Source organism: Martes martes (assembly GCF_963455335.1).
Source record: "Martes martes genome assembly, chromosome: 7".
Lineage (NCBI taxonomy): Eukaryota > Metazoa > Chordata > Mammalia > Carnivora > Mustelidae > Martes > Martes martes.
The window spans coordinates 133,826,059-133,839,979 of NC_137894.1; the positions used below are offsets into that span (position 1 = coordinate 133,826,059).

At 60.3% G+C, this 13,921-nt stretch overlaps 1 protein-coding gene across 2 annotated transcripts in view; it reads right to left on the reverse strand.

Moving 5' to 3' along the window:
- Positions 1 to 2,273: 2,273 nt before the first annotated feature.
- ITPK1 (inositol-tetrakisphosphate 1-kinase) overlaps positions 2,274 to 13,921 on the reverse strand; it is a 167,696-nt gene continuing 156,048 nt past the window's right edge. Inside the window, exons 9-12 of one of the 2 annotated variants that reach the window (XM_080808815.1) lie at positions 12,780 to 12,905; positions 11,474 to 11,541; positions 7,041 to 7,203; positions 2,274 to 4,509 (exon numbers count right to left, since the gene is read on the reverse strand). In XM_080808815.1, the coding sequence (XP_080664941.1) occupies positions 4,151 to 4,509; positions 7,041 to 7,203; positions 11,474 to 11,541; positions 12,780 to 12,905 (716 nt within the window). In that variant the 3' untranslated portion in view covers positions 2,274 to 4,150. The remainder of the gene's footprint in view (positions 4,510 to 7,040; positions 7,204 to 11,473; positions 11,542 to 12,779; positions 12,906 to 13,921) is intronic. The other variant, XM_080808814.1, reaches the window with a different exon arrangement.

Genomic DNA, 13,921 nt, shown 5'->3' on the forward strand with positions numbered 1-13,921 from the left:
TTTCCTAGCTTTTCCAGAAGCAGCAATCTTACGTACAGTCTGTCTATGCACAGAAACAGCATATGTCTGTACACAAGCCAAGCACAAGGCAGCGTGGGGTTCCGGTCAATGTCGCTTATTGCTTGTGGGAACAGGATCGGAGCATTAGCGCTGGTCACAGAGCACAGGTGTCCCTACAACTGGAACCAGCAGATTTGGGGTGAAGTCACTATGGGAGAAGCTTTTTGAGAGAAAACAGATGACCCCACAGACAGCCCCTGGAGGAAGAGGTCAGCCAGGCTGTGGGGAAGGGACAGCCCCTCCAAGCCACCGGTCATGGATCCAGTCTGAAAGTAAAGGAGATAAACGCAACCATTTCTGGAAAAGGCTCCAGGTGGGCTGGGCGGGGCCCGTGGTCAGAACCAGAAGTAGGAGTGCCCAGGTCCGACCACCCTAATGGTCCTGCGAACAGTCTGTGTTGGAGGCTAGGGGTGTCGCTCCGAGATCACACTGGCCACGCTGCGCAGCAACAAGGGGCAGAGGCACAGGCCCTTCCTCGTGGAAGGCAGGACCTGCGGGAGCATCACGGGTCTGGAAGCTCAGCCTCAGTCACGTCCGGCTGGGGCTCTGGGGCTCTGGGGCTCGGGCAGGGAAGGGCAGGGCGCGGCCAGGCTGGCTGAGGGAGGGAGCCGCCCTGAAACTTCATCACGGATCAGCTTCGGTGGCCTTCAGGACAGCCAGCGCGCAGCTCCAGGTCTCCGCAGCTCTGGGCCAGGCCCGTGGAGAGCGAGGGGCTGTCGGGGACCCCGCCGGGCGAATGATCACTTTCTAGAGCACGGAGGAAAAGCCGGTGCAGACCTCAGGGACGCGAGTGAAGCCATTCGTCTGCCGCGCGGCCGGTGGCCAGTGTGAGTGCCCGAGCCGAAGACGAGTTTCCAGAATAGGACGAGGACATGGTCTCCTTTGGTCTCAGAGTGGCCACATGGCAGGCAACTGCTGGGCATCCCCGCTGGCTGGAAGGCTCGTTTCTGGCTGTGGGTCGTCCACCTTCCACGAGGCCCACGGGCAGGCTTCTGGGTAGGGAGTAACTCTTTTTCACGGCTGTTCTCTCCAGCACTGACTGAGGCCCACTGAGAGGCTGCACCGTGGGACTCCCCAGGGTTCCAGCTGTGTCCACCTCCACGTTACGCAGAGCGGTTCCGGCCCGGCACGCCCAGCAGGGCCCTCCGTGAATGCAAGAACGCCACACCGGAGACTCCACGGGGCCCTTTGGATAGAGGTTAGATACCAAGACCCGGCCCTCGGTTGGGGCCTGATGTCTGTGGAGTCACATCATTTTAGAATCAAAGCACCTGTAAGCAGAACTTAACCCCAGACCTCGGCTCCAGGTTGCCCCGGGGCAGAGACCTTGCACGTGACCCTCTGGACCTACCCAGGGCCTCAGCCAAAATTCGGCCCTGGCAGTTGCTCCCGGAGCCCCTGACATCAGGAGTGCCTCCAGCACCCCCGGCCACTGAGACCCCCCCCACCACCACACCCACCACGCCCACCACCTGGCACCACCCAGATGCTTGGCAATGAGAGTTGTAACTGCCCTTGGGGTTCTGGTGGGGCGGGCTCCAAGTGATACACACAAACACCACAGCAGACCCCTCCCAGCGGCCCTGACCCAGCACCAGCAAGCCTCCGGGGAAGAGGCTGCCAAGGCCAGGTGCATGTCAGTGGCTCCTTCCCTGATGCAGAAATTGCCAGGCCTGAGGAGAAATGAACTCTGTGGAGAGCGTCCCAGGACCCAAAACCATCCGTGCACCCAGCTGACACTCCTCCCCACCGACGGCCCCTCCCCTCGTCTCTGATCCTGAAACCCCTTGATCAGAGAGGGTCAGTGTTTGCTGGATGGTGATCACCAGCCCAGGCAGGAGCGGCCTGCTTGCTCTCACAGGGGGCCTTCCCTCTGCCGCCACCTGCTGTTCCCAGGTCTTTATGAAGGGGAACCCCACCCCTCAGTTTCCACCCCCGGAAGCAGCGGTCACCCTGCTTGCCACGGGCATCGAGGCCAGTGGGTAACGGTTACTGGATCTGTGGGGCCTGGACCTCAGCATATGTGACCCTGGGGTGGGGGGGTAGACCTAAGTTACACAGGAACACGACCTGGCCAGGGGCCCCAGCCTGGCATCGGGGGTCACACTGCACCACCCCCCACCTGTCCTTGAGGCAGACAGGGACTGGAATTTCAAGAACAGACCAGGAGAGCGGCATAAACTTTCAGCAACATCTGTAAACACGTGTGAAATGCAGTTTGATTTCAGTAGTTTATTTTGGAGACAAAGCAGTGCAAGAGGCCAGTCGCACTTTCCTGCTTCCCCGGGGCTCAGGGTTGGGCTAGGAAAGGCGCCATACAGACATTATAATCGGGGTTCAACACTCAAGTCGTGTAAACGTGGTTAGTTGGTGGGCCCTCGGGTTCCAAGCCAGCCAGGCAGCTCTGATGGCACCAGCTCTCCCCCTAGGCCCAGCCCTGCTCGGTGGTGGCCACCACCCAGACCTTCCTTTCCTGAAGGTGGGTGACCCCCACGCCCCTGCTGGGCCGGGCCTGAAGGTACCTCCAAACGCCCAGGCCAACAGCCTCTTTGGGACCACCCTCACCAGACCATGCAGGACAGCCCAGAGGCTTTCCGACTTGCTCAAAGTGAAGGAATATCTGAAGACACGAGATCATGCTCAGAGGGTCCTATGCATCTCACCCAGGTTCACCCTGATCCAGGCTGACAAAGCCCCTGGCCAGCCCCCTTCACTGTGGAGGGGCGGGTGGCCTGCCCGCTGCCCCATGGGAACCGAGCGGCCCATGGGGATCTGCTGCCATCGGGGGCCGGGCTGAGGCTCATGCAGGAGGGGGTACCGGTTTCCTATCCTCTGGGGCTGCAGCTCCCTTCACACTCGGCTGGCTTAGTGCTTAGGGCTTACAGTGAGTATGGGAAGGGTGGAGCAGGCCCGCTGGGCGGGTGTGAAAAGACGTGCGGATACAGGCAGCTTCCCCACTGAACACCTTGAGGCCGAGGGGAGGTGCATCAGGCTGGCTTCTCAGAGAAGCAGGCTGCCCCGTCGGGGCTGGGGCCTCATGCCTGCCCTTCTCAGTTCTCTGGGCTCAAACGCTCATCAGACATAAGGACACAGAGGCCCGGCAACTCCTGGGGTGATCTGTCCAAAGTTGCGGCCCAAATCCTTGGCACAGGCAGAATCAGCCCAGGGGCTCCCAACCAGGCAGTCTTGTCCTGGGTCCTGGGGAGCAGTGCCTGGTCAGGGCAGGAGGCCCCCTTGCAGGGCTGCACGGGACCCATGTTGAAGGGCCTGGTGGACCCCAGGAAGCTGGACGCGGAGAGAAGCCAACTCACGGCCTTGGCCTCACCCAGGAAACTTCCTTCTCCTTCCCTTTTGGGAGCAGGCAACAAGCGGACCACAGCCCAGACCCCCTGCACGGAATCCCCCAAGGAAACAGCAGGTGCGCCTCTCACTCCCTCTGGCTCTTGCTCTTGGGAGGGACAGCTGCACACCTGGCTGGGGCTCTAGGCCCTGTTCCTCACAAGGCTGCGGAGGCGGCCAGTCGGAGGGGGACAGCTAGAGGGCCTGGCCTGGGTGCAGGGGACTTGGAGAAAAGAGAGAGAGAAGGAACCCCTCACTCGCTCTGCTCAGCCACTAAAAGCCTGCTCCCCTCTGGGGTCCCCGAGGCCTGATCCACAGCAGCCATCGAGACGAACAGACGGGGATGGACACACACACACACACACACACGCTCACACACACGTGCATGCGCGTGCACACACACACACACACACACCCCACCTTACACTCAGACCTAGTGTTGAAGACACAGCAAGTGTAAACCCAGTGAAGACATCTGCACAGCAGGCATCCGGCAGGACGTCCGTCTCCCCGAGGCTGGACCACTTCGGGTTCTTTGCCATCTCCCCCCTCCACAACCCCTTATTTCGATCATGACATCAGAAAATCGGGTTAAAAATTAAAAAAAAAAAAAAGAAGAAGAAGAAGAAGAAGAAGAGGAAGAAGAATCAGATCGCTGGGAATTCTCAGTCGGAGCGTCACCACCGGGAGCTGCCGGCCCAGCAGGTGCACTCTGCGGCCCGCGCCGCCCTCTGGGTCCCGGGCTCCACGGCTACTGGGAGGAGGCCTTGGTGGCCAGCGAGGCCACGCAGTGCTGCTGGAAGCTGGGGGACACGGCGGCGGTGCAGCCGAGTCTCTGGTGCGGGAGCTTGGTGGTGCCTCCCGGGCCCGCGCCGCCCGCGTCGGCCTCTGCCGTCCAGGGGGGGTCCGGGCCCATCAAGTTGCTGCAGCAGCCGGGGCCCGCGCTGCACGTCCGCTCGCCCGCCAGGCCGCCCGCCTGCTCCGCTAGGAGCCTGCTGTGCCTCAGCGGGGCTGCGTCCCCCGCCGCCGCCGTGGCTGCGCTCTGGCCCTGCAGGACGGTGGCCACATGGTTCAGGAGGTCTGTGAAGAACTCGCTGACGCCCTCGTAGCCTGCGGGTGGGAAAGACATAATGGGGCGCTGAGCCAGGCGGCAGTGGACATGGGTCGGGGGGCGCAGGGCAGAGCAGGGCGTGGGGAGCACAGGGCTCGCAGAACTCGAGGTGGGCGTGCTCGGGGATGTATAGGAAACCGAGGCTCAGTAACTAAGGGGACACATTAGAGCCACCAAGCCTAGACTCGAAGTTGGGTGTGGGCGGCCCCCAAGGGCTAGTCCTTGAATTCAGCTGTCCCCAGGGCATGAGAAGCCGTCGCACTCGAGTGGACGGGCAGACGCCCTGCGCCCGGCCCCTCTCAGGCACGGTGTCAGGGTCTCGCGGACTCACCCACCCGGTGTGCTAAGACACACGTGGGGCAAGAGGAATGGCGGGACACGGCAGGACCAAAGGCCCGCTCCTCACACTCTCCATCACCAGCAGCCCCCTGCTCCACACGGCCCAGCCTCAGAGGGCGCCGGGACCCTCGCCCGTCCTCCAGGATGGCCCTCGCGGCCGCCGGCACAGCCCGGACACTCTCCTGTCACAGGAGAGCCCGCCCGGGGCCAAGCAGCAGGGGCGGCCTCCACTGTCCGCAATCTAACTTGCCCAGAAAACAACATGGTGGTTTTGAGGGACCCGAGGCGGAGGGGAGGAAGCGGAGGTGCCCACCGCAAAAATAAGCGGGCAGAACGGCTGAGGAGCAGCACACTCATTCTTCACGACGCTGACAGCCTCTCCGCCCACACTGGCTCAGAGTGACTGTCCCTCCTCTGTGCACCCGGGATGCCCTCATGTCGCCCAGCCCAAACCGCACAGGCTGGGAGGAGCCGGCTCGGGACCTTGCACAGAGCGAAAGCGCAAGCGCAGAGCCCCATGCTCTCACCACCTCCCAACTCCAGCCTTCTAGAACTTCCACCCTGACAGCCCTGCATAGCACCCCCGCCCCTGTCCCACCAATCCCTGGCCACCTCTTGTCCTCACTGTCCTCACGCCCATGTCCTCCCTGCTTTAGAGCCCCTCATTTATTTTCATTGTTCCCCAGACACGTCCTGGATTCCCTTGGTCTCTCTCATTCCGTCCCTTACTCATCAAAACCCCACCTCTGCCAACACCCAGGTCTCCGTGCAGGTGCACCCAGGGTGACTAGAGAAACACAGGCCGTTGTCCCAACACTGGCCTCGGTGACTCACTCCCACCTACCTCAGAGTGAAACCCCAAGCTCTCAACACGCCACAGGGCAGGGCTCCTCTCTGGCCTCCGTGTCCCAGGCCCTCCCGGATCCCTCAGGGGATAGCTCCTTCCCTTCCTGCCAGGCTTTGCTCCACCACATCAAGAAGGAGTCCCCGGGTGCCCCTGTCCCCTGACGTCAGGGCTCCAGCAGCCGTGGTCACACTGCACCTGTGTCCAGACCAGCTGGGACACACAGTAGGCCCTCGACTGAATGACGGAAAGAGCCAGTGGCGTCCTGCCAGCCTCGGTCTCCTGGGCAGTGACTTGCAATGGTGGCTGGGCCCTGCTACATGCTGAGTCAGGGGACACACATCAGGCACGCAGCCCAGGAGCCGCTCAGCCTGGGTCACATGCCACACCCATGCGAGAGGCCTTGCTACCGTGCACACCCCTGCCCTGAGCACTCCCCACAGGCCACGCTTGGGCTCTCCCCCGAGATACTAACCTCCCTGAAGGTAAAGAATCATTCCCTGAAAGTTTTTATATGCATTGGGCGGTGACACTGACTTAACCTCCACATGGCTTAATGAAGGGGGACAGTCCGAGCCAGCTGGGAGGGCAGACGGGCCAGCCGCGGGGTCCGCCCATGCAAAGTGGGCTCATTCCGGGAACACCAACTAGGGACATCACAGCCATCACCCCTGCAGGCTAATGGTTCGCTGAGGGTTCGCTGGGTGCTGTCTCCCACTGAGCCCCCTTGCTGCATCAAGATGAGGGGAGCACGGCAGAGCCAGGCCACGACAGCAGCCTGTAGGGGCCTGAGACGGGCTTCCCGCTCAGGGCTCTGGCAGACAGCAGGGAGCAGGTGCCGAAGCCACGGGGAACTGGCCGGCTCCGTGTTCCCAGAACCACGGCTCAGGGCCCGGGCAGGAGCACGGCCACACCACCACCGTGTCCTGTGACCTGGGATCAGTCCTCTCTCCCTAGGAGACTCGGTTCCCCGCAGGTACACCGTGGAGCGTGTACTCCCTCCGGGATCCTTTCAGCTCACTGAATCTAGAAGTACTCGGTAGATTAGCTGCAGTTTGGCCAACAAAGGCTAATGCTGACAGTACAGCGCCAGGGGAGGAAGACGAACGATGCCGGGCCCACTAAGTGCCTGGAGCTCCCCCGGCTGGAGGCACCGGCCTCGTCCGCCAACTTCATCACACGCTACAAACCCATTCCGCACGTGGGCTGAGGCCTAGCGGGACCGTGTTGACCCCAGGCCCCCATCGATGGGGAGGGAGGGAGCTGGTCAACCTGACCTGCCTGTGCCAGAGCCGGAGGACACGGGTCTACAGATCAACGAAGGCGGTTCCTGGCTCCACCGCTCACCTGGGAAGGCATTGATGTCGATGACTGCGTGCTGCCCAGTCTGGTTGTTGATGATGATGTCAATCCCGAAGAGTGACACACCCAGCGCCTGCCGAAGGGCCCGGGAAAGCTCCCGGATGACCTCGTCGCTCGGCCTCTCGAACACGCCCTCGATCTTGTCCAGCTGTGCGCACACGCACGCGCGCACACACACACACACACACACACACACACACGGAAGTCAAGTCAGGCCACAGGTGGGGTGGTGCAACACCATACCACACACAGAGACCCCGCTAGGGTGCCCCAAATCCTGGCCTTCCCCTCTGGAAGGGGGCAGGACAGACCCGTGGCGAGCAGCACTCCCGCGGCCACTCCCCAAGTCCCACGGACGACTGGGCAGGTATTAAGTGTCTAGTATGCACTACCCCTCCAGTCCCTGTAACAACCCAGACGGACGGCCCCACAAGGCTGGTCTGCTCTAGTTCCAGCCAGCCGGGGACAGACACATGGATTTTCATGGGCTCCAGCTTGGTCCTGGAAGGGCCACCAGGAAGGGGAACCTTGGAAAGGATTTGGGATCAGGAGGACAGGGATTTGAATCCTGACAGTGACTTCCTAGCTCTGGGGTCCTAGGGAAAAGTATTCAGCCTCACTGTGCCTCAGTTTGCTCATATGCAAATGGGACCAACAAGGCCTCTCTCCTCTGCTGGTCGCTGATGTGGTGGGAACAGTATGGGCCTGGCTATGAGGAGATGCACACCTGCATTTTAGGGAAGGGAGGGCCCTGTGACGCCTCTAAGTCCGTCAGGGGAAGGTTACAGGAGGTGCCCCATAAATACCGGAGTCCTGAGTCCTGGCGGCTGTGGGGCTCACGGGCCAGAGGGAAAGGGTGGTAGACCCATCAGATTGAAAGTGAAGCTGGGTCAGAAACTGACACAGAATTACCACGTGACCAGCAATTCCTCTCCTGGGTATGTACCCAACGACCTGAGAACAGGCACTTGTCTGCCAGCGTTCACAGCGCCGTTCACGACAGCCAAAGGTGGAAACGATCCAAGTGCCCATCAACGCACGGACAGACACACAAACCGGTTTCCACACGACGGAACATTATTCGGCTACACAATGGCACAGCATGGGCGAACCCTCAAAATGTCAGGCCAAGCGGAAAAAGCCAAACACCATCGGTCACACATTGTATGACCCTGTTATGAAAGGTCCGGAATAGGCAAGTTCATTGAGATGAAAAGCAGATTCGTGGCTGCTGGGGGTTGGGAGGAAGAGGGAAGGCAGGGTGACCGCTGCATGGGTACAGAGTTTTCTTCAGAGGTGGTGAAAATGTTTTAGAACATGGTAGAAGGAGAGGATTGCACAACTGTTCACTGAACTGTTCACTTGAAAATGGCTACATTGCGGGGCGCCTGGGTGGCTCAGTGGGTTAAAGCCTCTGTCTTCAGCTCGGGTCATAATCCTAGGGTCCTGGGATCCAGCCCCGCATCAGGCTCTCTGCTCAGCAGGGAGCCTGCTTCCCCCTCTCTCTCTGCCTGCCTCTCTGCCTACTTGTGATCTCTGTCAAATAAATAAATAAAAATCTTTAAAAAAAAGAAAAAGAAAAAAAAAGAAAATGGCTACATTGTATGTTATGTGAATTTCACTCCATTTAAATAAATAAATAAATAAGCTGAGTCAGGAGGGCTGAGGACAGAGCCCTGGGCACAGATGGTCCTTCCCCCAACACAGGTAGCTAGAATGGCTGATAGGGAACTTCCAGACACACACAGAGCAAGGAGCCTACACCAGGGCACCATCAGTGGTCCCCCATGAAAGCCACGGCCACCAGCTCTGCACAAACTGCAGGGCCCCCAGGCCCATGACCCTGCTGCCTCAGTGTCCTAGCAGAGGAAACACCTCCTAAGGGGCAGTGCCAGGCTGGCTGTGACAAGCCCTTGTCGCTGAGCACCTGCTCAAGCCAGGACCCACCTCGAGGTCACTCCTGCCAGCCAGAGGCTCAGCCCAGCACGGCAGCTTGGCCACCGGATCTGTGGCTGGGGTCCTCCCCAAGTCAGAGAGAGCCAGACAGACGCCTCGGCCCAGCCCCATTCCCCCTGCAGGCTCTGAGCTGTCCCGTACACTTTGGAGTCTGGTTTTCTCGCTCCAAGAAATGGGGTAATAGAATCACAGGCACTGGGGATGCGGGAGCCAAGAGCCGGCACCCAGGCGTGCCATCGAGGAGGCTCTGCTGCTCTCTATCATGTCTCCTAACACGCTGCTCAGAAAAGCACTTTCTCAGCTCAGCTAAGGCATCTCAGAAATCCTTCCGAGGCTGTTAGATGATCCTAAACTAAATAGCCATCCTAGGACAAGACAAAGGCACAGAGATCCTGGGTTGTCATCGCAAAGGCTACCATGACGCTCTGGGAAATGGGGAGGCGATGGAGGTCACCCTCCTCTGCGTCCACTAACTCCCCGCATCCCCGACCACCCCGCAGGGCAGGAGGGGGAAACAGGCTCAGTGAGGCAATGTGCCTCCCAGGCCACACGTCCGAAACCTGGCGGAGTCCGTCTCATCAGGGTCCACGCTCTTCACCAATCCCCTAGACGCTGGTGTATGGGGGCCCGCGAGTTAGGTGTGGGTGGGGTTCACCTTCAGCAGCCTCCAGAGGGGGAGGGAGGCTTCACGGCTAGGCCATGGCTCCCTGCACGGCCCCCTGCATGAGGCCCTGATGGGGACCAGAGGGACTCCGGGTGGGAGGGAGGAAGGCAGGAGGGGCTCACATCTCCCACAGAAAGGGTATGGCCAAGTGTGTGCTCTTGTCTTGTTTCATGTGATGTCAGTCCTGGGCCCTCCTGCATGGCAGTCAGGAGCTAAAGGGAAGGCGATGGGGGCACATCCTATAGGTAGAGAGGAGGCCCAGAAGTCTCTCTGAGCTTTCCCATTTCACAGATGAAGAAACGGGCCGAGCAGCAGGCAGGTAATTATCTAAGAATGTTACCTGGGACCGTTGGGCATCAGTGAGCAGCCCCCAGGGCCGCCAGAGCCACACGGGACTGGTAGGGATAGCGTCCTGGGAAGCCTGTGGAATGCCATCTCCCTCCCCAACCGCGAGTCATTGGCCACTCAAGGACTGAGAGCCTCTCAGGGAAGAAGCCCTGCGGACTGGGTCATTCTAGTCTCTGAAGGTTAGAAGACCAGCAAAGCTTTTCTTGCACAAAACAGCTTCTTACATCTTACAGTGCACACAGCCAGGCGCCGAGAGGTTCTGTTTAAAATCTGACTCTTCTCCAAGCTTCCTTGACCATGGCACTTGTTCCTGGGGAACATCTATCAACATCTTGAGGGACACCGGTGCTCCCTCCAGGTCCCTGTCCACGCCTGTGCTCTGTCAAACCCTCAGCACACGGCTGGCTCCTCAGAGGAACCAGACGCAAACAAGAAATGAACATGCAGCCTGGGCTGGGAGGGGATGTGGGGGGGTGGGGCAAGATGAAACAGACACGTGCACGCCCCCAACACAGGAAGGAGGGGAGTAAGGCCCCGGGGCAGGGGCCGACTGTGGATGCTGCTGGTGAGAACAGCCTAGGACAGGGAGGAGGACCCAGGCAAATCCTCCCAGGTTAGCCAGCACGGCCATGACTCAGGAGACCCAGGCCAGGGCTCCAAGGTCAGGGGCAAGGGGCAGCGGAGACCGCCGGCCCGCTGGACTTGAGAGGGATGGAAGCAGCTGCCCCAGGACAAATTTCTAACTCCGGCTGAATACTGTCCTGCAGGTACCAGTGAGGGAATAAGTCCTAAGTTCCTAAGACACCCAGCTTCGGAACAGACCACTCTGGGGTCATGGGCCAGTGTGGCCCCTGAGTGAACAGTCCTGTGAGTTTGGAGAAGTCACCCAACCCTCCTGATCACGAGCCTCCCCACTCCAGAAAATGGAACTGTCTGCCCAGCTCCCTCGAGGCTGTGGCGAGGCCCGGCTGTGACGCCGTGGGGCACCTCGGACGGTGCCTGACCCGCCGCAATGTTCACGGAACTCACCCCAAGTTCTGCCACGGGGGAACTGCCACCCCCGCCCCCACCGAGGTACTAGCAGGCCCTTAACAAACAATTACTAGATTCACGTGGACAAGGAAAGAGAAAGGAAAACGGGGTGTGATGTTGCCTCCAACCCCCTTTTATAAATCAGGAAAAAGGCAGATTAGAAAACAGGTCTTCAAATTCCCCGCGACTTGGGAGGTGGGTGGGGAGATCCTCACTCTGGGAGAAAAGTTAGAAAATCTTCCCTCGGGAGGGAACCCAGAAGTCCGCGGGTGCGGCTGTGATGGCCTGCAGCAGGCCAAGAAAGGGGGTCTCTGGTCCCCCCACCCTGCTCTGCTGGAGCTCAGCCTTCAGCCCCACCGCCAGCGGCACCCCCCACCCCACGTTAGGAGGGAAGGTCACCACAGCAGAAGGCACATACCGCGGTCAGGACCGATGAGGACTCCGGCTTTGACACGTTGTGACTGTTGAAGAAGATGGACTCCCGGTCTGAAAAAGCAAAGACAAGAAGGAGCAGGAGTTAGCGCAAGGCGGGGATGGTGACTCCAGCACCTGACACCAGGGGGCAGCACCATCCCAGCCACAGTCTTGGTGGCCTTAGCAGCAGCCAACCTGGGGCCCCGGTGAGCCGGGCACCCCCACGCCAAGGAGACAGGGCACCACGACCGGAAACACGTCCACTCGGGGCTCCCGTTTCCCATACAAAAATAATTGTCTTAGCGAGCCTACCTCTGCTACCATCTTACTGTAACCTGTCTGCGTTTCCCGCCCATTCCAGAGTGTGTCTAGTGTGTCTTATGGACATGGCACTAGAAAGGGGGCTTAGGGGATGGTGCGGGGGCTGAGCGAGTGGGAAACGCAGTGTACTGGGAGCATCAAAGGCCTGAAGTCAAGAGGTTCAGTAAATGCCATTTAATCCAGTAGTTCCAGCCCTTCCTGGTATCTGCCCATGGAACTCCTTTGCAGGGCAGCACTTGAGAAAAACGCCCACACAGCCGCTTGGCACGTGCATGTTTAGAACACAAAGGTTCTCCTGCTTCCCGACTACACACGGGGCAACGGGAAATCAGAACATGGGCTTCTGTAGGGTCCATCCAAGGAAAGTACACAGAACGATTTCTGTTTGGCTTTGGAAGCTTTGGAAACTGGCACAGCCCCCCGAAATACCCTCCTCCTCCTCCCACATCATACTTCCTGGTCCACCTCTGCCTCCCAGCACACCCTCAGTCCCACCAGGACACCCAGGTGGGCACACCGATCCCAAGAGTGATGAGTGCAATAAGCAGTTGGTTAGTCTATCCATCCCGTGGAGTGAGGCTGGTCGGTCACACGTTCTCGAGCACTTGGAAGCATGGGCACAGGAATGCAAGAATCACAAAACCGCGAGCTTCACCACCCCATGCCCCCCCACCAAGAATGACATGGGGATGTCCTGGGCCATGAGCCCCTATGGGGCCCCGGCGGCCTCTGCTTCAGTCCCTCCAGGATGGGGCGTGGTGACTCCCGTCCCCAGGACACATCGATCACCCCCGGGGACCCAGGGCCCTAAGCTCAGGACAGGAAGGGCCCTGGTTGAGCACCACGGTGCGGGGGGACCAGGCCGCAGGGGGCACCTGCTCTGATCGCCAAGGACCTCCCCGCCCCAGCTCCAGGATTACGACGCTGCAACAATCATGCATGAGAAAGTGATTCGGGCGGAGGCCAAGCAGGCAGGCGCTGAGATGTACCTGGCGTCCTTCCCGCTAGTGAGGCACACAGGCCCCTTGCCGCCCCGGTGTACCCGACAGTCCTCCCGCCGCTCCGACCAGAGCCAGTCCAGACGGGGGGCACGAGAGACGGTCCTGGGGAAGAGCCTGGGGAAAATAAACACCCTGCAGGACTTGCGCCAGGCAAACCCACCGATCTCTACTTCTGGGCGCTGACAGCCAAGAAGAGTGAGCCCTGAGCGGTGGCAAGGCCTGTGGGCCAGGGGACAGAGTGGGGCTCAGGCAGCTGGAGTGGGGGTCTGGGCCTTCTGCAGGCACCGCCCACCTATTTAGCCTGCAGCCCAGCCGGGCCCAACCCTACCAAACTCAGGGTGCCTCCCACCCACCCCAAGGGTCCCCAGTGGTGGCAGACCAAGGCTGGGTGTGGGGGGCGTGGTAAAGGGTCACACAGAGCAGGCATACATAGCCAAGTTCAGGGAGGCCAGGAAGCCTACAGGAGCCACCAGGGAACACCATGAGTGTTTATGTCAGGAAGGCAAGGACTGGGCACTGAGAAGGGCAGAGCCAGCAGCTGCTGAACTGGACAGACCATGTCACCCAACGGCTCCCTGTGGCAGGAAGACCGACCACACATGTGGATCATTTCACAAGAGACTGCTTCTCCCCTTAGCTACCTCTGACCTGAGGGCTCTGGCCAAAGAACTGTTCAGGACTGGTGCAGGGGGCATCCTCTGCTCACATCCTACCCGTGCCCGGCCCGAGCAGGGGCCACAGGGCATGTGGGCAGCCTCCGGCCACTCCCCGACCCCGGAGACCAGGAGGCCGAGACTGGTCAGAATGGGTCACACGTCCTTTGACGTGGGGAGCTTTAAGAGACCCAGTCCCTCTAAGGGTGAAGCTGGCTAAGCCCTGGCACGCCAGTCGCACGGGCACTCTGCATCTGAGGCCCCAGGCACTGCCTGTGTCCACGGCGGTCCTGAGACACACGGGGGTGGGGAGACAGTGAGGGGAAAAGGAGTGCCGTGGCCCCCAATTTACAGATGAGAAAAACAGGTTCAAAAGAACGAGTAAATGGCCAGCTCACTCCCCCAGTGCTCCAGTAACCCGGCCGTCGGGGGCAGTGGCCACCCGCTCTTTCACACTGTCTGCCTCATCTTCACGCA